The sequence below is a fragment of the Bos javanicus genome, chromosome 28, assembly GCF_032452875.1.
Source record: "Bos javanicus breed banteng chromosome 28, ARS-OSU_banteng_1.0, whole genome shotgun sequence".
NCBI classification, from domain to species: domain Eukaryota; kingdom Metazoa; phylum Chordata; class Mammalia; order Artiodactyla; family Bovidae; genus Bos; species Bos javanicus.
The window spans coordinates 7477946-7505757 of record NC_083895.1 but is presented as its reverse complement, the minus strand read 5'-3'; the positions used below and the strand labels follow the sequence as shown (position 1 = coordinate 7505757).

The 27812-nt window shown below is 42.6% G+C and overlaps 1 protein-coding gene across 2 annotated transcripts in view; it reads left to right on the top strand.

Moving 5' to 3' along the window:
* PCNX2 (pecanex 2) overlaps nt 1-27812 on the top strand; it is a 311141-nt gene that overhangs the window by 159313 nt on the left and 124016 nt on the right. For both annotated transcript variants that reach the window (XM_061404843.1, XM_061404842.1), the window contains 2 exons: nt 7972-8113; nt 12354-12531. In XM_061404843.1, coding sequence (XP_061260827.1) covers nt 7972-8113; nt 12354-12531 — 320 coding nt within the window. The remainder of the gene's footprint in view (nt 1-7971; nt 8114-12353; nt 12532-27812) is intronic.

Here is a 27812-nt window from a genome sequence, read left to right as displayed (position 1 = left end):
TGGAAGCCTCATCTTATGGTTTCAGGGTTACTCTAGAATGTTAACATTCTTGTGCCAGCAGATAGAAGGAAGAAGACACATGTAGGATCATGCACCTAGTACCTAGCCAGTTGATTTGGAAATGACACACTTCTGCTCTCATTTTTTTTGGCAAGAATGAGCCACATGATCCTCTCATATGCAAGGAATAACCAGGAAATGGGATCCCCAGCTTGGTAGCCACTTACCAGCATCAGTTCCATGAAAAAGGGGAGTGTGAATCTTTGGGGATTAACTAAATAAAATTTGACACAGGATTTTTATCATAATTAGGATGAAAAGCCATGGGAGAGAGATGCTGCTGCTGCTAAGTCACTTCAGTCGTGTCTGACTCTGTGCAACCCCATAGACGGCAGCCCACCAGGCCTCCTCTGTCCACAGGGTTCTCTAGGCAAGAATACTTGGAGTGGGTTGAATAGGGTATTAACAATGTCTTAAAAATTCCTCTGGCTGCTGATTGGATTATAAATTGTGGGTCTGGGAACATTGAAAGAAGCAAGGAGTCCAGTTTTAAGGAAGTAGGTGAGAAATAATGACGACTCGGTGTGATGGTAGCACAAGAGGATAAATATGGTTAAATTTGGGATAGATTTTGAAGATAGAGCCAGTAAGATTTGCTTATGGGTTGGAGGTGTAAGATCCAACCTAGAAGAGACGAAGGAAAGGATTTTGGCCTGAGAGACTAGGTGATGGGGGACTACATTTAATGAACTGTTGTCCAGATGGCATCTTGCTTCTCAAATGTCATCTTCTTAATTGTGTCTCTCATGCCACTCTATTTTACATTGTTGTCCCTGTGAATTCTTTCATTCGTTACCCATCCTTTATTATATACTGTATAGTTTACATATTCATTATGTTTTGTATTGTCCATACTAGAATGTAAGTTCCATCAGGGCAGAGATTTTGTAATGTTTGGGATGCTGATTATGCCATAGATTATGCAACTCTGGCAGAGTTGTCTGTCTCATTTATGGAATGAATGAATGGTGGACACGGGAGGAGTAGGTTTAGGTGAGAGCATGAAATGAAGACCTTTGCTGAGATGCTTATTAGACATTCCAAATATGTTTAAAAGATAGTTGGATACACTGGTTTGAAGCCCAGAAAAGAGGCCCATGCATGGAGATATATTTTTAGTAGTCAACAACATATTGACAATAGATGTTTAAGGCCATGGAACTGGATAAGATCATGTAGGGAATTACTAGAAGTATGGGGTAATAAACTGGATCAGATACTGCTGAGAGGTTGAATAAGATGAGGACTGAGGCTGGCCATTGGATAGCAATGTGAGGTCCTTAAAAAAGAAATTTCATGACTCAGTTGGAATGAGACTCTGACTGGAGTGAACTCAGAAGACAGAAGGAGTTATGTTGTGGAGAAAATGAGTGTAATCAGAAAAAGTTTTTTTCAGAAATTATTACAAAGAGGTGCAAAGAAATAGGGCAGTATCTGGAAAATATCCAGCATCTGGAAGGATAATGGTCAAGGGAGGGTATCTTTTTTTAGGACTAAAGATATTACAGTGTGCTTTTATTTTGATGAGGATGATTCAATACAGAGAGAATAAGAAGGAGAACAGTCCTGCACAGAGAAAGGTCCTTATGTAGGTAAGGGGTAATGGCATCCAGTGCACACAAATGATGGGGTTAGGAAAGAGAGAGTTCATTTTGATAAAAAACAGTTACAGTTTTGTTTAAGGCTAAGAGATTGCATATCTGAACAGTGAAACTAGGAAGGAGGAGATAGGTAAGAAGCACGTAGACTCAACATAGTCTAGTCCTGTGTAGAAGAAGAACTAGAACAGTGATTCTCAAACCCGAACACATATCAGAATCTCTTGCAGGGTTTGTGAAACGTGGATTACTGGACCCAGCCCATAGGTTTCTGACTCAGCTGGTCCAGGACTGCATCTGAGAATCTGCATTTTTAACAAGCTTCCTGGGGATGCCGCTGCTGCTGGTACCTGTTTCTCAGTACCGTGTGGGGTGTGGAGACCAGCAGCATCCCCCAGAAGTCTGTTAGACATGCAGGGTGTCCGGCTCCACTCTGGACCTATTGGATCAGATTGTGCCTTTTAACAAGTAGTTTATTTGCATGCCCAAGTTTGAGAATCGCCGTCCTAGGGCAATATTTTTCAGCCTTGTCCTCAAGTGATTCCAACATGCAACCATGATTGAGAACAACTGAGTCGGGGTGACTCCACAGTATATTGCCTGCATGACTAAGCAAATGCATGTCTCATTAAATAAGATAAAGAGTTCATGAGGAGGAGCAGGGGTGCGGAGGCTGACTGAGTCCATATTGTATTTGAAGAGTTTTTTCAGGACATCAGATGAAGCTATTCAGTTGAGTGTCTAGATCTAGGAAACACCAAAAGAGAGATGGAAAACTGAGTTACAGACCTGAGTGTCATCAGTGTTATGGAAGTAATCATTAACATTAGGGATGTTGAGGCAATCAGCCCAAGAAAATGAGAAAAATGGCAAAGAAGTCCAAGGAAGACAATTGACCAAGGGAGAAGAAGAGGCCCCTGCAAAGAAAGTGGGAACAGTAGAAAAGTTTGAGCGAAAGCAGGAGTTGGGCTTCCCTGGTGACTCAGTGTAAAGAATCCACCTGCCAACGCAGGAGTCATGGGTTCGATCCTTGGATGGGGAAGATCCCCTAGAGAAGGAAATGGCAACCAGCTCCAGTATTCTTGCCTGGGAAATCCCATGGACAGAGGAGCCTGGAAGACCATAGTCCATGGAGTTGCCAAAGAGTTGGACACGACTTAGTGACTAAACAACAACAACAGGAATTGGCAAGGCAGGGAAGCCAAGGTGAGGGTTGTAGAAAGAAGGAAAAATCAATGATATTTTATATCTCAGAAAATTTTAACTCCAGTAAGATAGACTGACAAGCATCAGTTATCCATCTTTTGGGAGCTCACAAATGGCCTTGCCATTGGCAGTTCTGGCAAAGGTTCTGGGCAAACCCCTAGTGCAAAAGTTTCACCAGGAAACAGGAGACAAGGAACTGGGATTGTCAGACATTGCCAACCTTTCCAAAAAGCTTGACTGTGCCAGAAAGGACAGAGTGATGAGCCACTAGAAGGAGATGCTGGTGAAGGCAAGTTTTCAACTTGGCCAAGACCAGAATCTTGCCACTGGCCATTGGGAAAGAGCCATTGGTTAGTAAGAGGGAACCAAGGTGTCAGGAATCATGGGGTCCAGGGCATCTGTGGGGTTACCCTTAGGAGGAGCAAGAAGGTGGGTGTGAATACAGATAAATTTGTAGTTGAAGGGTTGAATGTGGGGGAATTTACTCCTAATAGCTTCCATTTTCTATAGGAAGTAGGGGTCAAAGTCATTTGCTTGGAAACAGTTGGGGAGGGATCTTGGAGATTTATTATTCTTATTTTTCATGTACTTTCACAAAAGACAAAAACCTTTTTATCTACATGTAAAATATATAATATACCTCTGTGTGTGTGTTAGTCGCTGAGTTGTGTCTGACATTTTGTGACCCCATAGACTGTAGCCCACCAGGCTCCTCTGTCCATGGGATTCTCCAGGCAAGAATACTGGAGTAGGTAGCCATTTCCTTCTCCAGGGACTCTTCCCCACCCAGGGATCGAACCCAGATCTCCTGCATTGCAGGCAGATGTTTTATTGTCTTTAGCTACTGCTACTGCTACTGCTGCTGCTAAGTCGCTTCAGTCATGTCCGACTCTGTGTGACCCCATAGACGGCAGCCCACCAGGCTCCCCTGTCCCTGGGATTCTCCAGGCAAGAACACTGGAGTGGGTTGCCATTTCCTTCTCCAATGCAGGAAAGCGAAAAAATAAAGTGAAACTGCTCAGTTTTATCCGACTCCTAGCGACCCCATGGACTGCAGCCTACCAGGCTCCTCCATCCATGGGATTTTCCAGGCAAGAGTACTGGAGTGGGGTGCCATTGCCTTCTCCAATGCAGGAAAGTGAAAAAATAAAGTGAAGCTGCTCAGTCGTATCCGACTCCTAGTGACCCCGTGGACTGCAGCCTACCAGGCTCCTCCATCCATGGGATTTTCCAGGCAAGAGTACTGGAGTAGGGTGCCATTGCCTTCTCCGGTCTTTAGCTACTAGGGAAGCCAATTATATATCATAAACTTCATTACTTAATAATTAACCCATTTCCAAACCCTGACCAGAAAACATCACTCATTGACCATTAAGAATATTCAAAGTTGAATTCTTTCCCAATATCCTTATTTTTGAACTATTTTTCCTTTAACACTTCCTCCCTGTTTCATTTATAACTAAAATTTGCCCCTAATTTGATAATTTCTCACTGTATCTCTCTTCTGCTTGTTAAGCTGGCCACTGGGGTGTTTATTCTTGCTGGTTCCCGTGTGATAAAGTGTTTACTCTGTCAATTCTCACCATGCCCATGTCATTCAAATTAATTATTTTCAAGCAAGATTTCTGAATGCCAAACCTCTTCTCATAACCTCAGTCACGTGAAGATAGCCTTTGTGTTTTTGAGTTATAAATGTATATATTCTTATATAGAATATAAACCACATAAAAGGAAGAAGTAGAATGCTGCTGCTGCTGCTAAATTGCTTCAGTCGTGTCTGACTCTGTGCGACCCCATGGACGGCAGCCCACCAGGCTGCCCCATCCCTGGGATTCTCCAGGCAAGAACATAGGACCCTTCCCGATTGTATGCACGTGTGTGTGTGTGTTGCTTTCTGTGCCCATCACATAAAGTCCCAGTGAAGTCGGTTGGGAATGCTAATTTGTCTCTAGTCCTGGATAAGAAACCTTGGTTTCTTATGGAGGGAATGGCTCACTTTATGTCCCTGCTGTGTCACTCTGTACAGTATGTGTCTGCTGTTTCTCTTTGATGAATTGATCCTTGTGTCATCCAAATAGCATAAAACCTACCAGGCTCTGTTGGTTTTTCATTATAAACTATTGGGGTATAAGTTTTTTAACTTATAAATTGTTGAAGGTGGATATGATTCCAGAAGTTTGATGGGGTCCCCTTCCCTCTTGACAGATATAGGCTTTTCGTCCTGCCATGTCTGGCCCATTTGCCCAGCTCTAATGGTGGGCTAGGGTCTACCTCAGCCTCCCAGTTACCAGCAGACAGAGATCTGTGGGGTGGGGTGGTGAGGTGGGCCCACCTGAGGATCTAAACCTACTGTGCACTCCCCATGGAAAAGGAAAGCCGAGGAGGGCAGGGGTGCAGTGTTTCCCTATCCCCAATACTATGACCCAAGGAGGTTTGTGCTCTGACCAATTGGACCATCCACTTTTCCCCATAGAGAGAAGTGGGAAGAGATGGGTAAGAGGTACTGCATTTACCCCATCATGGGCAGGAGAGCTGACTTCTTCACTGTGAATAGTAGGAAGGATGAACAGAACATACAAAACTGAGGCTTAGAAAGATGAAGGCAACTGTTCGTGACCACATACTAGTGGTTGGTAGAGTCTGAATGCAAATCCAAATTCAGTTCAGTTCCGTTCAGTCACTCAGTCATATCCGACTCTGCAACCCCATGAACAGCAGCAGGCCAGGCCTCCCTGTCCATCACCAACTCCTGGAGTCCACCCAAACCCATGTCCATCAAGTCGATGATACCATCCAACCATCTCATCCTTTGTTGTCCCCTTCTCCTCCTGCCCTCAGTCTTTCCCAGAACCAGGGTCTTTTCCAATGAGTCAACTCTTCACATCAGGTGGCCAAAGTATTGGAGTTTCAACTTCAACATCAGTCCTTCTAATGAACACCCAGGACTGATCTCCTTCAATATGGACTGGTTGGATCTCCTTGCAGTCTAAGGGACTCACAAGTCTTCTCCAACACCACAGTTCAAAAGCATCAATTCTTCTGCACTCAGCTTTCTTTGTAGTCCAACTCTCACATCTGTACATGACCACTGGAAAAACCATAGCTTTGACTAGATGGACATTTGTTGGCAAAGTAATGTCTCTGCTTTTGAATATGCTATCTAGGTTGGTCATAACTTTCCAAGGAGTAAGCGTCTTTTAATTTCATGGCTACAGTCACCATCTGCAGTGATTTTGGACCCCCCAAAAATAAAGTCTGTCACTGTTTCCACTGTTTCCCCATCTATTTCCCATGAAGTGATGGGGACAGATGCCATGATCTTCGTTTTCTGAATGTTGAGCTTTAAGCCAACTTTTTCACTCTCCTCTTTCACTTTCATCAACAGGCTCTTTAGTTCTTCTTCACTTTCTGCCATAAGGGTGGTGTCATCTGCATATCTGAGGTTATTGATGTTTCTCCCAGCAATCTTGATTCCAGTTTGTGCTTCTTCCGGCCCAGCGTTTCTCATGATGTACTCTGCATATAAGTTAAATAATCAGGGTGACAATATACAGCCTTGACGTACTCCTTTTCATATTTGGAACCAGTCTGTTGTTCCATGTCCAGTTCTAACTGTTGCTGCCTGGCCTGCATACAGGTTTCTCAAGAGGCAGATCAGGTGGTCTGGTATTCCCATCTCTTGAAGAATTTTCCACAGTTTATTGTGCTCCACACAGTCAAAGGCTTTGGCATAGTCAATAAAGCAGAAATAGATGTTTTTCTGGAACTCGCTTGCTTTTTCCACGATCCAGTGGATGTTGGCAATTTGATCTCTGGTTCCTCTGCCCTTTCTAAAACCAGCTTGAACATCAGGAAGTTCACGGTTCACATATTGCTGAAGCCTGGCTTGGAGAATTTTGAGCATTACTTTACTAGCGTGTGAGATGGGTGCAATTGTGCGGTAGTTTGAGCATTCTTTGGCATTGCCTTTCTTTGGGATTGGAATGAAAACTGACCTTTTCCAGTCCTGTGGCCACTGCTGAGTTTTCCAAATTTGCTGGCAGATTGAGTGCAGCACTTTCACAGCATCATCTTTCAGGATTTGAAATAGCTCAACTGGAATTCCATCACTTCCACTAGCTTCCTAAGGCCCACTTGACTTCACATTCCAGGATGTCTGGCTCTAGGTCAGTGATCACACCATCGTGATTATCAGGGTAGTGAAGATCTTTTTTATATAGTTCTTCTGTGTATTCTTGCCACCTCTTCTTAATATCTTCTGCTTCTGTTGGGTCCTTAGCATTTCTGTCCTTTATTGAGCCCATCTTTGCATGAAATGTTCCCTTGGTATCTCTAATTTTCTTGAAGAGATCTCTAGTCTTTCCCATTCTGTTGTTTTCTTCTATTTCTTTGCATTGATTGCTGAGGAAAGCTTTCTTATCTCTCCTTGCTATTAGTTGGAATTCTGCATTCAAATGAATATATCTTTTCTTTTCTCCTTTGCTTTTCGCTTCTCTTCTTTTCACAGTTATTTGTAAACCCAGATTGGTGTAACTTAAAACTTTAGCCCTTGTGAAAATGAACCTTACTTCCGTGATACTTCCTTCATTGTGAAGGCTCACAGAAATGTAATACATTCATAGTCACAGGAGATTAGGGATCAGCTTTCTGGTACATATATAGATGGCCAGGGATTTGCTTGTGGGTTTATAGATGAAAAAAGAGAGAGCCCAGAAATGAGCCCCAGACTCAGAACCAACTCCAAGCTTAAGAGGAGACAGGTCCATGAGATCATTCCCCAAGTCTCTATCCTTCACTTTCTAACCTCACTCACTCTGAGATGCCTTGATGTGATATGACAGCTGATTTCATTGGTCCCAGTAATAACTAATTTGAAAAAATCAATTGACTTGAAAAATTAGGAAACTGGCCTATACTGTATATTATTATTTACGAACGATGTAGAAACAAAAAAAAAGTGCCTGCTTAGAAAGAAAATTGGTCTATCATGTATCTAGAGTTCTGCAGCTTTTGAATGAAAGGAAGGGGAGTATCACTTATTATCACATGTACTTAAGAAAAATAATTTGATCGGTGGCTGTTCTCAGTGGTTTTGTGTTTCTTTCAGATGTTGCCCATTTAATGTGGTTTGAAAGACTCTATGTTTGGCTTCAATGTTTTGAAAAATACATCTTGTACCCAGCAATTATTTTGAATGCCCTCACAACGGATGCATTTTCAATAAGCAATTACCGGCGACTTGGTACCCAGTAAGTGGAGAAGTTTTTTCACACTATGATTTGAATCAACACGTTTTCAAAATCTAGTGCATTTTCTCTGAACAGGCTGCAGCAAGAGCCAATTCTGTCTACTAATGATGGGCCAAGTAACAGTAAGCCATGGTGGCCTTTTACTCAGACTTGCTGTGGCTAGATGGTTATTGTAGAAAGACTGGGGTGCAAACAGAGTTAGATCTGCTTGAAGTGATCTTGGAAATAAATTGTCAATAGATTTGAAAATCATCCTGTGGAACATTAGTCAGAAGCCTTAATGAGATGATGGCAGCACAGTGTGATCCCAGGGTTCCTGGAGTTCTGACGATCATGCCTACAACTCTATGAATTGCCTCATGTCATTTCATTTAGCAAAGACTGTATCATTTTGTGCTTGAGGGAGGGGGAAATTAATCACTGTCACTGCTCTCTCTGCAGTGACAGAGATTTATCAGGAGAAGCCTTGTAATTAAAAGAAAAAATGGACCACAAAGAGACTTCATGTCATCAAGATGCTCATGTTTTTGCAAAATGTTTTATTTTAAAATGAACTCTGAATTTACAAATGAAAGTCTACTTGATAATTTATGGATGTGTTTTTCCTACAAAAGGTTGACATTTCTGCCAATGAGTCAATAGAGGAGGAGGATGTAAAAGAGATTCCTTCTCAGATTTGCTTCTGAGTCATGTTGCTTAAACATCACATGACCATGTCAACCATTATGTGTAATTTCAAGCAGGCGTACTCTTCCTTTAGGGGTGTGGGGTGAGAACAAATTAATCAGTATTTGTCAAAGATTAAGCAAACTCAGATAAAAGTCATGTTATTTCTTGATTGGACCTTGAATAGATTCGTGGTCACTCAAAGCAGATGCTAAATGAAATGACCTTATAACCTTCCTGTCTTTATTAGACTCTGCTTTCCTTCTATACCAGACCTGGTTCGATCAGGCCAGGGCAAGAAGTCCATGTGTGTGTGCTAAGTCACTTCAATCATGTTGACTCTTTGCAATCCTATAGATTGTAGCCCTCCAGGCTCTACTGTCCATGGGATTTTCCAGGCAAGAATACTGGAGTGGGTTGTCATACCCTCCTCCAGGGGGTCTTCCTGACTCAGGGATAAAACCCATGTCTCTTATGTCTCCTGACTTGGCAGGTGGGTTCTTTACCACTAGTGCCGCCTGGGAAGCCCAAGAAGTCCATACCGTTTGGTATTTAAACTCCTAGATGTTGGATCCAGTGATGAAGGTTTAGTCTTACTAGACAGAGAAGGCAGCTGGCGCGACTGCAGACCTCTTTACAGTTTGGGTGGGGCCCCATGCGTGAGATAGCCCTACATCTAGAACATCCAGTGAGTTTCTAGTGGCAGCTGTTTCCAGTGTGGGTCCATTTTGGCTGACCCCATGAAGACATTCTGGGACAAGGTAGATCCTCAGTTTCCAGAACAAGGATTCACAGTCAGAAACAAAGCAGCCACCCAAGTACCAGTGTTGCCCTGCAATAAATCAGCAAAGCATTTAACGTTCTCACTTCCCCACCTCAGGACTAGGACCTTGAGAGTCAAACCTGCCAGTTGAGGCCAAGCAGCTCTGGCTGTTGGTGGAGGATGGATATAAAGGTTAGGAATTACAAAGAGTCGAATAAACCCAATTCGTTGAGAGTCCAATTTTAAGTAATATTAATCTCTATTTTTTTCAAGACACTAAAGTTAGAAGTGGCATCTTTCCTATGTACCTGCAAATACTCTTAACTCCCAGACGATACGAACAGAATTCTTTTTCTCAGAGCCCAAAGTGATGACTCCTTTATATTCTCGAGGCATCCATCTGAAGACTTAAAAAACCTCTCTCAAGATTTCAAGTACCCCACTACACCACCTGTTCTCAAACTGGACAGCAGGAGGCCATGTGTCAGTATCTCCTAGAGACCTAGAGACCTGGGTAAGCCCAGCCCACACCCTACCCTCATTGAGAACCACAGTACCAGATAGTGAACTCCTCAATGGCAGGCACCATTTCTTAGTCAACTTGTAATAACAGGAAATGGTAGGAGGATGGACGGATGGATGGACAATTGAGTGGGCTGGTAAATGAGTGGGTGCTTCATGGGGTCTTGTTAGGCATCTGCCAGTGTGATTTAAAGGGATGCTTTGCCTTTGTTCCAGGCCATTGTTCACTGATTGCTACTTAAGCCTTTATAAAATCTTTAGCTAAGCCTACAACCATCTGTGAACCATTGGCTGTAACCATTACAGTTGCAATGTTAGAAAAGCCCTAAGCATCACTCCTTAAGCTCTCTCTTAGTCTTTACCAGTCGTCATTAATAAATATAAAATGGGCACTGTCCACTTTAGTCATGGTCATGGAAAACACAGTTTAGCATTAACCCTCATCTAGATTTTTGCCTGAATAACCGAGAAAACCCACTCATCTCCTTTGAAAACCAGAATATCCCTAGCCTTGGGACACCTTATCTTTGGGTCCCCTCTCCCCAAGAACTTTGGCTGTGCCATTGGGATTCTGATATCCTGGGCTGTTGTCAACGGCAGACGGGCCTCAAGTCCTGTTTTCATACTGTAAGTTCATCATGGTCATTAGTTTCTACTGGAAAAGAAAGGGGTTATGGAGCAGTGCTCAGCCTCGCTGAAGGAATAGAGGTTGCTAAACACCTTCTCACTCTCCCCACATCTGCATGTAATCAGGACTAGTTTTTCTCAGAAGCCAAATCTAAGCCCACACGTGCTTTGACCAGACCTCACTCAGGGACAGGGTAGAATCGATTGCAACACTAGGTCTGAAAGCGTATAAATTACTAGACTGAGGCCAAAGGCCAATGAAAATACTACCATTAGATCTTTTTGATGACAAAAATGACAATTTTGTACTTGATAGATGCCAAGACTTAGGAGACATGCTTTTAATGCCTGGATCCTGACGTATTAATGCTGATAAGGGTATAACTGAGTCACTGCTGTACAGCAGAAATTATCACCACATTGTAAATCAGCTATATGTTAATAAAATTTTTTTTAAAAAGGAAACCTAACTTTTAAGTGCAACTGTTCTCTGGAACATACTTCCACTTCTTTTTCTTTTGAGTTCCCAAATAGGATGTTCAAACTGGAGGAGAATCTGGTTAAAATGTGCAAGACTTTCTTTCAAAAGGACAGACCCCTCAAGGAGGTAGTGGTGTGCTCTTTCTGGCTGTTCTGAGCACTGATCAGTTACCTTCCCGTCTCAAGATGGGTAGATTGTTGACCTTGTTGTCTGCTAGAATTGTGCACACAGCACCTGCCCCCAAAATGGTTAGACAGGCAAATTCAGGAGTTTGGTCCTCACAGCAAAGTCCTGCTATTTCTTTGTGGGTCTGCCTCTGTCCTGCTTCTTAACTCAAAAGGTCTAGGTCGTGGGGGCCTGTGTCATGTTGTTGATGTAATTTTCAGTGGGGAAAACAAGATCAGAAAGCTTACGTTTACAAAGACAACAAATATGGTGGAAAACATTGGCAATGAATATGTAAAGTAAATACAGCTTTATTGAGACAGTGGGATTTTTCCTTAAATCAGAATTTAATATTAGCTACTGTTACTCAGATGTTAAAGAATCTGCCTGCAATGCAGGAGGCCTGGGTTCGATCCCTGGATCAGGAAGATCCCCTGGAGAAAAGAATGGCAACCCACTCTAGTATTCTTGCCTGGAGAATTCTGTGGACAGAGGAGCCTGGCGGGCTACAGTCCATGGCATCGCAAAGAGTTGGACACGACCCAGTGACTAACACTTCTCACTGTTATGGCATTGATTCAGTGAGATTTTGTAATTTTTTTAAAGGCTCGCACTGAGCAGATGCCAACAAGGACAACCTGCTCTGCTTTCTCACTTGCCACCAAGCTTCCCATGGAACTTGACAATGCAGTAGCTCCTTCAGATAAGCTCTCAGGAAGCTCTGTGCCCTTGATTGCAAAGTTCTGAGCGCAGTGGGGAAGCTGCCTCTAGTGGCAGAGTCTGTGTTGGCGAGTCCCTTGGGATCCAGTTTCAATCCTAGTCTCACCCCATGAGATGAGTGACTGAAACTCTGAGACTCAGTTTACTCCTCTGTAAAATGAAGATAATAACCTACCGTCTTGGCTTTTTGTAATGTGCATAACTCACAGTAAGCACTCAAGACACGTGAGCCGTTGTAACTCACCCAGCAGCGTATGGACCGCCACTGATCATCTCCTTTCTTTCCTTTTCAACAGCTGGGACATTTTTCTGATGGTCATTGCAGGCATGAAGCTGCTGCGGACCTCTTTCTGTAACCCAGTCCATCAGTTTACTCACTTGGGGTTCACAGTGATCTTTTTCCATTTCGACTACAAAGATATTTCAGAGAGTTTCTTACTGGATTTCTTCATGGTGTCCATTTTATTCAGCAAGGCAAGTTAAGCTCTTTTCTTCATTTCAAAATAGAAAAGGTGCATCTCTCACCAAATGCTTTAAGAGGTTGAAACATTGTCTTTAAAACAATTATAGCATTAAATTAAATTGAATTACATATGCATGTCACACTCCCGCTGTCATTTGAGGAGCATTCCCCATGAAATGGATGTCTGTCATGTTATTTGCCAAAAATCACTAATTAGCATGAATTAGCCATTTGTGTTGCTTGAAATTCTGTGATCTTTGTCTCTGTTCACAATCTCTTTGTGGAACTTCCTAGATCTCAAAATGCTTAGAATTAAAAACTAGCAACCAGACTAATTTTCTTTTTTTAAAAAAAACTTACCATTTTGCCTCTGGAGGTAAAGTTTGAGACATGGAACCAGAGAGCTGGGACTCTTGGAGTGCTTTCTTTCCCTTAGCTTGTCTCAGGTCAAGATTTCATCTGGTATAAGTTCACCCATGGGCAGTGGGAAACCCTAATCACAGTTCAGGCAAATATATGGGAATGCTGCTGCTGCTAAGTCGCTTCAGTCGTGTCCGACTCTGTGTGACCCCATAGACGGCAGCCCACCAGGCTCCCCCGTCCCTGGGATTCTCCAGGCAAGAACACTGGAGTGGGTTGCCATTTCCTTCTCCAATATATGGGAATAGTACCTAACATTTAACAGAGGAAGGTGAGCTCCTTGGAATACTGGTCTGAGTGTATGTGCTCTGAGTAATGTAACAAAGCTGGGATGTAAGCAGAAGTTAGGAAAATAATTTGGAAAACTCTTTCCTCACATGCTCCATTTAATATAGCAGGCATGGTTTTCTGCCCTGATATTGTCCTGTTCCCCCTTTTGGTTAATCATTTTTAAATTCTAAGGTTCTTTTCCTGAATTTCATTTTTAACCTCTATTGAGTTAGTTCTATTAATTTCGCTATTACCTGTCCTTTCCTTCACCTGGCTTTCTCTTGTTCTAAGTGACAAAAATTCAAATATTCCAATTATATCACTTTGGCAGCCCACCCTAGTTTCCACATTTTATTCCCAAGTTTCGGCTTTGGTCTTTAACCCACAAAGGTTTGTTTTCCATTTGTCTGGGTTCTGTTTAGTCTTGGTAAATTTATAACATTTTTCTGATGATTCAAGTCACAGGCTTCTGTAATCTGTTTTTCTTCATTATGTCTAAATGTCCATGATCTCACATAATAAATGTAAAATTGTCTCCTTTTGATCTTAAAAGCATTGATGAAGTTGTAAATAATTTTACTATTCATAGAAGTAAGAGCTTATTATCAGATGCAAAATGGGTTGCAATGGTTTAAATTCCTAACTCTGGCATTATTTATATCTTGACTTGGTAATATTTATATTCTTGCCTGAACCCTAGTTTCTTTGAAAATTATAAATAATGATGCCAGTCTCACAAGGTGAGAGGATTGATTAATGTTAAGTAGAAGAGAAGGTTTCGTTTGTTTGAGTTCTACCAGTTTATTGCTACTGACCCATCTCCCTTCACCCTTCTCACTCACACGTGCTCAGACATGTAACCCCATGGACTGCAGCCCACCAGGCTCCTCTGCCCATGGACTTTTCCAGGCAAGAATACTGGAGTGGATTGCCATTTCCTTCTCTGAGAAGAGAAAGGTTTAAATAGCATCTGCTTTCCAAATATGAGGTAGGACTTTTAAAGCCATTTTAAGTAGAAAAAAAAAGTTACACCCTGCTTAGGACGTGAAGGAGTGCGGCTGCTTTTCTGTACTGAACCATTTGTTTCAATAGCCGCCTGTATTAGTGCCAGGTGCCAGGTGAACAAGAACTTAGCAGAGAAGGGTGAGCACCTCCTGTAATAGTCTTCTTAAGTGATTCCACATCTGCAATAAGAACAGGGATTTTCATTTGCTGGGGGGATGGCAGCCTCCCCACTGATCAGCCTGCTGGTCAGTTGAGAGATGGTCACTGCTAAGATGCCTGCTAGGGGCAGATGTCCAGATCAAGAGGGCTTGCTGGCAGTAGAGGAAGGATTTATGCAGATCTGTTGTTCTTCTTCCTGTCCAGGTGGGCACTTAGTGCCAGCCTGTGCATATGATAATGAGGAGGGTGAAGCCTGATGGTACACAGTCTGAAACTATTAACAAATTAATAGTTCTTTACTTACAAAGCAGAAACAGACTAATAGACTTAACATACGTGTGATTGCCAGCAGAAAAAGAAGGAGAAAAGAGATAGGCAGTTTGGGATTGACATGTTTAGTTCAGTTCAGTTCAGTCGCTCAGTCATATCTGACTCTTTGTGACCCCATGAACTGCAGCATGCCAGGTTTCCCTGTCCATCACCAACTCCTAGAGCTTACTCAAACTCGCCCTCCAACCGTCTCATCCTCTGTCGTCCCCTTCCCCTCCTGCCTTCAATCTTTCCCAGCATCAAAGTCATTTTAATGAGTCGGCTCTTCCCATCAGGTGGCCAAAGTATTGGAGTTTCAACTTCAGTATCAGTCCTTCCAATGAATATTCAGGACTGATTTCTTTAGGATGACTGGTTGGATCTCTTTGCAGTCCAAGAGACTCTCAAGAGTCTTCTCCAGCACCACAGTTCAAAAGCATCAATTCTTTGCTGCTTGGCTTTCTTTATAGTCCAACTCACATCCATACATGACCACTGGAAAAACCATAGCTTTGACTGGATAGATCTTTTTTGGCAAAGTAATGTCTCTGCTTTTTAATATGCTGTCTAGGTTGGTCATAACTTTTCTTCCAAGGAGCAAGCATCTTTTAATTTCATGGGTGCAGTTACCATCTGCAGTGGTTTGGGAGCCCAGGAAAAGAGTCTGTCACTGTTTACACTGTTTCCCCATCTATTTCCCATGAAGTGATGGGACCGGATGCCATGATCTTCGTTTTCTGAATGTTGAGTTTTAAGCCAACTTTTTCACTCTCCTCTTTCACTTTCATCAAGAGGCTCTTTAGTTCTTCTTCACTTTCTGCATATCTGAGGTTATTGATATTTCTCCCAGCAATCTTGATTCCAGCTTGTGCTTCATCCAGCCTGACATTTCTCATGATGTACTCTGCATATAAGTTAAATAAGCAGGGTGACAATATACAGCTTTGACATACTCCTTTTCCTATTTGGACCCAGTCTGTTGTTCCATGTCCAGTTCTAACTGTTGCTTTTTGACCTGCATACAGATTTCTCAGGAGGCAGGTCAGGTGGTCTGGTATTCCCATCTCTTTAAGAACTTTCCACAGTTTATTGTGATCTGCACAGTCAAAGGCCTTGGAATAGTCAATAAAGCAGAAGTAGATGTTTTTTTGGAACTCGCTTGCTTTTTTGATGATCCAGTGGATGTTGGCAATTTGATCTCCGGTTCCTCTGGCTTTTCTAAATCCAGCTTGAACATCTGGAAGTTCATGGTTCATGTACTGTTGAAGCCTGGCTTGGAGAATTTTGAGCATTACTTTACTAGCGTGTGAGATGAGTGCAATTGTGTGGTAGTTTGAGCATTCTTTAGCATTGCCCTTCTTTGGGATTGGAATGAAAACTGACCTTTTCCAGTCCTGTGGCCACTGCTGAGTTTTCCAAATTTGCTGGCATATTGAGTGCAGCACTTTCACAGCATCATCTTTTAGGATTTGAAATAACTCAACTGGAATTCCATCACTCCCACTAGCTTTGTTCGTAGTGATGCTTCCTATGGGATTAACATGTATACACTGCTATATTTAAAATGGATAATGAACAAGAACCTACTATATAGCACAAGGAGCTCTCCTCAATGTTATGTGGCAGTCTGGATGTGAGGGAAGTTGGGGACAGAATGGATACATGTACATGTATGACTGAGTCCCCTTGCTGTCCATCTGAAACTGTCACAACATTGTTAATTTGCTCTACCCTAATATATAATCAAAAGTTTAAAAAAGTAAAGAAACTCAGTGCTGCAGGCATTTGGGTTCCACTTGCTGTCATCTTTCTGAAGCACCAGTGAAAGTGCTAATAATTTCAGAGAGAACCATAGTGATAGCATTCCTGTCACTATGAGGGAGCCTTAGCCAGTGTAATTTGAATAGTCTGCTCTTAGGCTAGACATAATAGCAGAGTCTAAAAGAAAAAAAAGCAAGTGAGACAAAAGCTGGAAGAATCAGCATCCTGAAGAAGCAAGTTAGTTCTGAAACATCCCTAGCTCCATCTGATGCCTGCTCACTCTATCTTGATAGAGCAGCATATTTTCTGGAATGAGAAATGAGATCTTATTCCCCGGCAAAAAACATAGTTAAAGAAAGGTCTTTAAGGTCTCCTTGGAAAGACAGACCAGTAGAAATTGGTGACAGAAATCAGTGGCGATGAGGAAGGTCAGAGTTAATGTTTCCTGTAAAGATCCTGCCTGCCAACCTCAACTGCTACTTCCTGTTCTTTCTCCACATTTTAAGATATCTGTAAAAAAAATTGTGTCTATTCATATATTTCCTAGAGTCTTTCTAGAAACCTCCAATATTGTTTTTGCAGGGAATACTGCTCTTTAGGGGGATTCATTGCACAATATGAAATTTTGTTTGTTCAGTAGACTCATCAGAGTCTGAGTTACAACACATCCTCTCATTTACCATCGCAAAATCTCTAAGCTCTTTCCCTAGCCCAGTTCCTGTACTGCTAAATAGCAAAAGTGCTGTTAGCCTGGCAGCCCACCTTGCAGAAGGGCTGCAAGATGAATGTGGAGACCTTGGAAGGGCCTCCAGTTCCCTTGCAAAAAAAGGAGCTGCATGAATATTGGACTTGTTATTATTATCATAAGTCAGTTGTCCCTAATCTTTCAGGCTTTATGGAAAGAAAGATGTGATGTGATTACAGAGAGATGATCTGTGGAGCGAGATCAAAGCTCTGGGATCCAGAGGGTGAAATAGATGGCTTCCAGAGGGCCTGCCTGTGTGTTACTCTCTCCCTCCTCCAGTCCCCAAATCCTCCCTGAGGTCTGCAAGATAAATGTTGCTTGGTCTTCTCTGTCCACCAGATCTACTGGAAAGTGGGACATCATGAGATCTGGGCCAGAGTTCAACAGAAGGGATTTAGTTGCATTGAAACAGTCATCTTCCCAGGTGGCCCAGTGGTAAAGAATATACCTACCAGTGTAGGAGATGCAGAGGACTCAGATTTGATCCCTGGATTGGGTAGATCCCTTGGAGGAGGAAGTGGCAACCCTCTCCAGTATTCTTGCCTGGAGAATCCCATGGACAGAGGAGCCTGGCAGGCTACAGTCCATGAGGTTGCAAAGAGTTGGACATGACTAAGCAACTGAGCAAACACATGTATGCTTTGACGGAGAGGATTAAACATTCCTTGAGGATGGGGCTCTCGGATAGGGGAGGTGAGCAGCAGAGAGAAAGAAAGGTCCCCACATATTCCATCCTATGATGTTTGATGCTCCAACCACACACCTCTTTCAATTTAACCCCTTTGAAGAGTCAGGCCCTTCTGTCCCCTCTCCCTTAGCCTCTCAATCCCTTTCCTCTCTCTTTTCTGCCCCATTGTTACTGACCAGGGTTCTTGGCCTCCTTAATCAATAGGAATTGATCAGAGGGCAGGCAAGGCTTTATTAGGGCCCCTGTTGCAGCAAGGGATGGTGAAAGTGAAAGTGAAGTCGCTCAGTCATGTCCGACTCTTTGCGACCCCATGGACTGTAGCCTACCAGGCTCCTCTGTCCATGGGATTTTCCAGGCAATAGTACTGGAGTGGATTGCCATTTCCTTCTCCAGGGGATCTTCCCAACCCAGGGATCGAACCCAGGTCTCCCGCATTGTAGACAGACACTTTACTGTCTGAGCCACCAGGGATAACACTTTCTCTTGCTCACTCTCCCAGGTGGGGAGAGGGAAGCTAGTTCCTTATTTAGGGTGAGGGTGAGGTTGTGTCCAGGAGTTGGGCTGGAGGAGAGGCTCAGGTGGTTTGCTTGCCTTTGGTGTGGTTATGTGCAGGGGCATGCATGGTACCCTGCTTTCGCTGCTGGCTCCTCCGAAGTTGCGGTTGGCTCTCTGGTCTCTGTGTATCTTGTTATCTACAGTTGGCTCTAAGTGTGCACGACCATGCTGTTGCTGTGCAGTCACTCAGTCATGTCTGACTCTTCGTGACCCCATGAACTGCAGCACACCAGACTTCCCAGTCGTTTACTATCTCCCAGAGTTTACACAAACTCGTTTCCATGGAATTGGTGATGCCATTCAACCATCTCATTGTCTCTCACTGCCTTCTCCTCCTGCCGTGAATCTTTCCCAGCATCAGGGTCTTTTCCAGTAAGTTGACTCTTTACATCAAGGAGCCAAAGTATTGGAGCTTCAGCATGTATACACACACAGTTATTGTGTAATATTGTGTACAAGTTAGTCCCTTGTAGTTTCTTTGTATTCTGTTGCTTGAGGAGACATTCATCCAGGTACAAGTGTTGCCACAAAGGGTCCCAGGTTTCAAACTGTCTCACCAGCAGTCATGGTTTGAATGCAATGAACTTGTAACATCTTGGATATGCGTGGATCTTTGGGGGACAATAAAGCATGATCCAAGTAAGGACATTTGGTTGTGACAGGAACAAAGGTGACAGAGGTTTCACGCCCTCCCACTGGTGCTGAACAAGTTCTTGGAAATCATCTTGTCTTGAAATTTTTAGTAATTTTTAGTTGGAGAAGTAGTACTTGAAAAAATAGTCCTGCCAGAGAATCATTCTGCCAACATTTCCAAATTGTGTTGCAAATGAAATTCTAAAGACTGTTTCATATATGATATTATACATATTTCAATGCCATTCTCCCAAATCATCCCACCCTCTCCCTCTCCCACAGAGTCCAAAAGACTGTTCTATACATCAGTGTCTCTTTTGCTGTCTCGTATACAGGGTTATTGTTACCATCTTTCTAAATTCCATATATATGCGTTAGTATACTGTATTGGTGTTTTTCTTTCTGGCTTACTTCACCCTGTATAATAGGCTCCAGCTTCATCCACCTCATTAGAACTGATTCCAGTGTATTCTTTTTAATGGCTCAGCCAGTCCAGGTTCAATGCACGATACTGGATGCTTGGGGCTGGTGCACTGGGACGACCCAGAAGGATGGTACGGGGAGGGAGGAGGGAGGAGGGTTCAGGATGGAGAACACGTGTATACCTGTTGATATATGGCAAAACCAATACAATATTGTAAAGTTAAAAAACAAAAACAAAAGAAAAAAAATAAAGACTGTTAGAATGGGGGATAGCACTTTTACCATTTATGATGTTAAAATTGATGGGTGAGGTGGTTTTTATATAAAGCTGTGTGAATGATGGCCCCAGAGCCATGATGAGTGGCTATGTTCTGGATGACTGCAATTAGCACTCAAGTTATTTGAAATTGGTTTCTAAATGGCGTTTTCCTTTATTTTATGTATCCTGGTACAAAGTCTCACCTTAAAATGGAACCACATCTTGGGGAATGAATGCTTCTACAGAACTATTTTTTTTCAAAATACTTTGTTTTAAAAAGTAATTGTTCATTTATTGAGCATCTCTTACATGCCAGACATTGGACTAGACGCAGAGATGGTTAATAATATGAATGAAGCAGTCCTTATTTGGTGCTTTCCATAAGCCAGGCACTATTTCCAGCACTCCGTGTAGATGGGCCTGCTTAATCTTCACAGCAGTTTTGTGGCTGGGTACAGTTCCTTGTACAGATGAGGAAACAGAGGTGCAGAAATCAGGTTAATTGCCCTGAAGTCTCACAGCTATTAAATGATAGAGCAGGATTCTGCTCTGAGCCTATACTTTGTCACCACCCTGTTTGGGGACTCTGGAAAGAAGCCACGTGAGTAAAGGGATCATTACAGTAAAGTATGACAAGGGAGGTGGCTGGGGTAGAGCATTTCAAGAGTATACGTAAAAATGGTACCCCATTCCTCTAGAAGAATCAGAAACAGGGATGCTTCCCTTGACCTTTGAAGAAAGAAAAGAAGGTGGGAAAAAGTGAGCTAAAGCAGAGGAAACTGCCTGTGCAAAGACACTGAAGTGAGAGAGGGCTTGGCATACTCCGGAAGCTGCCAGATACTTGCCACGTGTGGGATGTGGGGAGGAGAACGGTGAGAAGGTCAAACTGGAGGTGCCGTCATGAGGCAGATCAGAGAGGACCGAGCGTGCCATGCCCAAGAGTGTGGACTTTATTCCTATTAATATATCTGCTGAAGATTGTCAGGCAGAGGAATCACAGGCTCAGAACTGCATTTAGAACATCTCTTTGTGGGAGAGAATGAAAGATAAGGAAGCGTGGAGTCTTGGCGATTGGGTAGATGTGTACAGTAATAAGCCAGGCCACTCATAATGAGGGCTTGGGCAGCAGAGGCAGAAATGAGGACAGCGAGAAGGGACAAATCCAGGAGGTGCTTAGAAGGTGGAGCTGATAACGTTTAGTGGCCGTGGGGATGTTGAGGGGCGTGGATGTGGGAAGAAGAGCCATGTCTAGGAGTGTTCACATCTGGTACTCCAGTGATTAGGTGATCTCATTAATTAGGGCCAGAATAAGAAGACATATGGGGGGAAATGTTGGTTTTAGGTGTGCTAAATTGTGGAATGAGATGCAGTGGGGACCAGAAGTAAATACCTGGGGACAGGATGTCTTCCAGTTTAAATATTTTAATTTACCTCAGAGTTATAAATGTGTGCTCAGTTTAATAAAGTTAGAAAACCAATGGAAAAGTACAGATAGTCCATCTTTATACACATCTCTCACTTCTTAACTCCCTCCTCTCTCTAGTGATAACTGTTGTAGACATTTCAGAATAATTCCTTCTACTCTGTTTTCCTTCACACACACAGACACACCACACACCATTAGTTGTTCAGTCGTGTCCAAGTCTTTGCAACCGCATGTATTGTAGCCCACCAGGCTCCTCTGTCCATGGAATTCTCCAGGCAAGAATACTGGAATGAGTCCCATGCCCTGCTCCAACACACATCACACACACACAAAATCTAAAATATTAATAAGGTCATTCTTTACACATTTCACTTACTTTTTTTGCTTAAAAATACATCTTAGAGAACTTCCATGACAGTATGTATAACATTGCCTCTTCTTTCTATGTTGCATAGTATTCCATAGCACACACCATATTTTGACTAGCCATACCTCCATTGAAGAGATTTAGTTTGTTTCCACCTTTTTTCCCTGTGGTAGTTGGGGTTTCTGTGTTCACAAACTTCAGAAACCCAGATGTAACTGGCATAATGAAAAAGGGGGATTTATTGGTTCACATAACTAGAGCTTCCCAGGTGGTGCTAGTGGTAAAGAACCTGCCTGCCAGTTCTGGAGACATGAGAGACAAAGGTTCCATCCCTGGGTTGGGAAGATCCCCTGGAGGAGGGCGTGGCATCACACTCCAATATTCTTGCCTGGAGAATCCCATGGGCAGAGGAGCCTGGAGGGCTACAGTCCATAGGGTTGCAATGAGTTGGACACGACTGAAGTGGCTTAGCACACTCACGTGTGTACCTGATGGTGTGATCCAGAGGCTTAAATGACACTATCAAAATTCTGTTTTTATGTCTCCTCTTCTGGCATCATTCTTCAATTGGTTCTTTGTTTATAGAATTCATCCAGCTAATAATCCCAGAAAGAAGAGAAGGCATCTCTCCTGGAGTTTTAGCCTAGGTCTTGGGAAGAGTCTCATTGACTCATTTTGTGTCCTGTGTTCATTCATGAACTAGGTACAGTGGCCAGAGGGATGCAAGCCCTCAAGTCACTGAGGCGTGGCTCTTGTCTGCCCCTAGAGTTCTAACCAAACTTTAGAGACTGGGAGTCAGAGACGGAAGAAAGGGAGAGCAGACAAGAAGTATCAGATGCCAGTACATTCCATTTCATAACTCACATACTGCTGCACATGAGTGTTTCCAGAAGATAGATCTCTGTGATAGGAGTTGCTGGGTCAACAAGATGTACAGGATAGGGTCTACACAGAGAATCCTTCCAAAAGATATCTTTGCTTCCAACCTGGATGGTCAGAATTTAAGACTTAGGTAGAGGAGGAACAGAAGCGACTCATGAAGCAAGGTGAAGTACAGTGAAATGAGAAACAGGAAAGGAAATGCTTTCAAGAAGGAAGGAGTGATCAGCAGTATAGAGGCTTCACAGAAGTCAAAGGCCAGGACCAAAAAGTGCTCTTGGTATAGTGGGCACTCCACGCCTGTTTGTAAATGACAAAGTATACCCACTGACCACAGGTATAGTATGCTATTCCATGGAGCTGTATTTAAGAGAAAACTCCACAGTCACAACCACTTTCAGGCTGTTAATACTTAATTAGCTTAGAAAAGGTGAATGGCTTTAGACATGCCATTCTAGTTGTGTTTAAAAGGTCTAGTCCACTTGCCAGGAATAAACATGACATATATGTGTGATATGAAGGGCTGGAGTACAATGTTTACTTAATGTCACCATCTCTGTGTTTAAAATACAGGTCTTGACACTTAATACAAGAATTGAGTTCTTTAAGCATCTCCAGCTGGGATGCTATAGACAGCAGAAGTTATTTTCTTTAGTTCCATTACCTTAGTGTGGCTTCTGTCTGCCTCCTCTGAGTTTCTTTTTTTATTTTTTTTTTGTTTTTCCTGAGTTTCTTTTTTTTAAATAGCATATCTCTATTTATTTATTTGTTTATTTTGGCCCTGCTGTGTGACATGCAGGATCATAGTTCCATGATCGGGGATCAAACCGGTGGCCGCAGTATTAGGAGCACAGAGTCTTAACCATGACACCGCCAGGGAAGTCTCTCATCTGAGTTTTTGGTGATATCTGCACCGCTTCCTCCAGAGGGTCATCATGTGGACTAGTTCCTGATATCCTGAAATAAGGTGGGGGCTGGACCATCTCTACGTTATTGTTTTGGTTCAGTAATGTTGACAGATGCTCCATTTTCCATTTTCAGTTGATTTGTAGGTCATTTTTCCCTCACTGTGTTGAAGAATGGATTTATCAAGTTGATTGATTTCTTTATAATTCTGGAATTTTCAATAAGATTGTCTCACAGCTTTCTCTCTACTAGATAAGACTCACTCCATCAGCTCTTTCAAGGCTTTGCTCAGATTTGACCTTCTTAGTCAGATCTACCGAGACCACCCAATTTTCATATTGCAACTTGTCCCTGCTACACCCAGCCTCCCCATCTAGTCACACTGCAATGTGTTACTTTTTGCTGTACCATTTGTCACCTTCTAACATATTCTCTCTTTCTCTTGTTTTTCATGTTATCATCTTTTCCACCAGATGGACAGAAATCTTTGTCTGTTTACTGATATGTACTAATTTCCAGGACAGGGTCAGGCACACAGGGGGAAAACAAAAAGCCTCTGTGGAGTGTGGCATGGTGCTCTTCTGCATGGATGGGTCAGAAACTTACCCAAAGCCACTCTGTCACAGAGCCAGGCATGAACTTGATCCTATCCCCAGAATGGCCAAGCCCAGAGTGAAAACTGGTTTGCAGAAGGTTCACCAAACTATTACAGGAACCTAGCACACCTTCCAGACTCTCAGGGACCCATGTTCACGGGTCATGGCCACCCAGGATGGTGCAAGAAAGAAGTTCATAGGGTCTGCACTCTGTCCAGAAACAAAGAACACAGTCTTATGTGTCCGTGTTCCCAAGAAGACTGAAAACTCCTCGAATGGTGGGACCGTGGATGTGCTTATGTTTCCTGCTTTCTTCAACATCAAGCAAAATGCAGGGTCCCGGTTAGGGTCAGGGTTAGGGGTTAAGGGTTAGGGTCAAGGTTAGGTGTTAGGGGTTAAGGTCAAGGTTAGGATTATGTAATTTAATACATATTAATTGCATTCAGTTGAGAGCACAAAGATTGAAAAACTAGTTTGTGAGATATGAAATCCTAGCTTGGATGTGGCGGCTGGGTGATGTTTTATTGTTCTAGAGAGATGGTGATTCACAGAGAAAGGGAGGGCAGCACATGGAGGAGGGGTGTTTTTAGGCTGGGCATGCGGGTTACTTAGCACTCCCTCCTCGGGCTTTCTGTGGTGTGTGTTTTGATTTTCTTGGCTTCCAATAAATCTTGTTTAGCTGCCACGCTGCTGCCTGCTGTCCCGTTCACAGTGGGGGAGTTCACGCATGACCAGCAGAGCTGGCTGTTCTGCTGTGAGTGTGTTACTCTGTGCTCCCTGATCAGCTGAGCCCTTCTCGCAAAGTTGAGAGGGCAGAACACAATCTGTTTCACGCTGTATATCTACCCCATTGGTGACACACTGATGTCATTCAGTTGGCCAGCTCACGGCATGTGGCCTCACTGTGATGCCACTTTTAACTGTGTCATATAACTGCTGGGAAGCGCCTGAACAGCCCCAAACACCCTTTTAGTCAAGATTTATAGCCCAGCACATCAACTTTCTTGTCTTCCACTCCCCAGGACAATACCCCCATACCAGGGGAATGGGTTTCCCTTAACTCAAACCATACAAGTTCCTGTAATTCATCTCCTGGAAAGGGATAGAGGGCTGGAGTGAAAGCTAGCAGATTGTCTACACCTCAGCCTTCAAAGTAAGGGTCTGTTTTTCCTTCCCATTTAGGACTTCAAGGCTGGTGTGCAAGAGTTGTATCTTTTCCCCTCATTTTTCCTTTTTTCTCATGCCAGAGTATACTGTAATAAATACATGGAGTTAGTCATGTTGTTCAAACATCAACATAGTCACGTGTGTCCCTGCTAATATGTCAAAGAAGAATTTATGGGCTCTCGTTTAAAAAAAAAATTCTACAGCTTTCTCTGTAGAATCAAAGGGCTGTAGCTGATGAATCTTTAGAGAATAGGCATGTGCTGTGTGTTTGAGGCACACAGAAGCTGCATGAGAGGCTTCAGGGAATTTAGCAGAGGTGACAAATCTAGGTTCTCTTCACTGAAAGAATGTTGAAAACCTTCGTACTCAACAATGAGGAAGCCCTTCTTAAAGTGCTTCCTGAAGACAGAGCTCAATTGGTTCTAAGTCAGGGCAACACCCTCCTTACAAAAAGCTAACAATTGGCACTTGTTCTTCATTATTGGGTGTAGGTCTCTGGTTCTGCAGAATTTGCACACGCATAAACCTAAAGATTCCAAATAGTGTCCTTTACCATGGATTCATATTTAAGACAAGATCTTCGAGGTCACACACTTTCTCATTACTTCTTTCCTTTTGCTACCACTTTTGAAAGTACTTTGAGTCGACCAAACCATGTTGCTTCTGCCATAGTTGCAGAAAGGCAGTCAATGACAGTGAGGTGGTTACTATCGTAAAATATTTATGGAGAAGAAGAGGGGAAACATCACTTTTATCAGGAAAATTAGTGGCAATTGCAAAGATCTGGCATGTACATGAGAGTCAAGAAGCAACAAGAAAAATTCTATTGACCCGATACCCACCTGAGGCTTTCTTTTGCTCATTGCTTCTGAAAAACACTTTCTGTTCTTACATTCACTAGTTACTTACCTGTTGGAAGATAATTGTACAAGTATAACCCATACAGTATCACTGATGGTGAGCATACCCTCCAATGGAAAACGTGGGAAATAAAAACATAAAAAGTACTTTTGAAGCAATGTCATAAAGGAAATAAATAAAATAACCTTTATTTATTGAACATTTATTATATGTTTGGTCCTGAACTGAAAACCTAATGTGGATTATTTCATCAGCTCTTCACAATCATTTTCTGAGATAGGTACCAAAACCATATGTACTTATTTTCAAAGCATATTAATTTATTTATTATTTTAAATTATTTATTTATTTGGCTGCACTGGGTCTTAGGTGCAGCCTGCAAGTTCTTCGTTGTGTCCTGAAGGCTCTTTCCTTTCATTGTGGCCCGTGGACTTTCTCGTTGGACACAGGCTCGGTAGTTGTGGTGCATGGGCTTAGCTGCTCTGAGGCATGCAGGGTCTTGGCTTCCTGACCAGGGACTGAATCTGCATCTGCTGCATTACAAGATGGATTCTTAACCACTGGGCCACCAGGGAAGTCCCTGCCGTGTTTACTTTGCGCATGAGAGAACTGAGGCTCAGAGGAGTAAACCTTGTCCAAGATCACACACCTAGTAAGAGGCAGAGCCTGAATGAGAACCTAGGTCTAACTCCAAAGCTTAGTCTTATCACCAGGATGCTGTGATACTTTCCATGTGATAGGAAGTTATAAGCCAGATATTATGGGGGGTCTCCAAAGGGAGCAATTAAAGTAGTGAAAGGAAGAGTAGTAGGAAAAACTTTGAAATGTTTTTAAAATCCATTTTATTTCTTCTATTGGCATATTATTTGTGTCTCTTTTTTTAAGTCACCACTATTACATTAATGGGGCTTCCATGATGGCTCAGAAGGTAAAGAATCTGCCTGCAATACAGGAGACCCAGGTTCGATCCCTGGGTCAGGAAGGTCCCCTGAGAAGGGAATGGCAACCCACTCCAGTTCTTGCTTGGAGGATTCCATGGACAAAGCAGCCTGGCAGGCTACAGTCCATGGGGTTATAGAGAGTCAGCCCTGACTGAGTGACTAACACATAAAACACACATTATATTAATAATAGAAAACTTAAATTCACCAGGATCTACCTTCAAATAATATTATATTTTTGCTTGTGCCAGATGGTGCTAGTGGTAAAGAATCTACCTGCCAATGCAGGAGACCCAAGAGATGCAGATTTGATCCCTGGGTGGGAAAGATTTCCTGGAGAAGGAAATGGCAACCCGCTCCAATATTCTTGCCTAGAGAGTTCCATGGACAGAGGAACCTGGTGGGCTACAGTCCATGGGGTCACAAAGAGTCAGACATGACTGAGCGACGGAGCATACACACATTGCTTGTGTAGTGTAAGAAATTTGAACAGTTTCCTCCTGGTATCCTTTGTATCATTGTCGTATATTTTATTTAACATATGCTAAAAACACATAGTACATTGTTAACTATTTTTGCTTTAGAGCAAAATTTCTCTTTTAGAGCAATTAAAAATAAGAAAAAATAGTTATTGTCACTTATTTTATTTCTGATTCATGATTTCTTTGTGTAAATCCAAATTTCCAACTTGTATTTCTTCTGCCTGAATTTCCTGAACAGTTTCTGTACTGAAGGTCTATTTGCAATGAATTCTGTCAGTTTTGTTTGCCTAGAAAGTATTTCTCTTTCCTTTTTGAAAGACAAAAGGAAAGAATTGGGTATAGAATTCTGTAATGACAGTTTCTGCCCCACCCCTGTTTTTGCATTTAAAAAATACCACTCCATTGTCTTCTGGCTTACAGAAAATCTATTTTTACTTTTA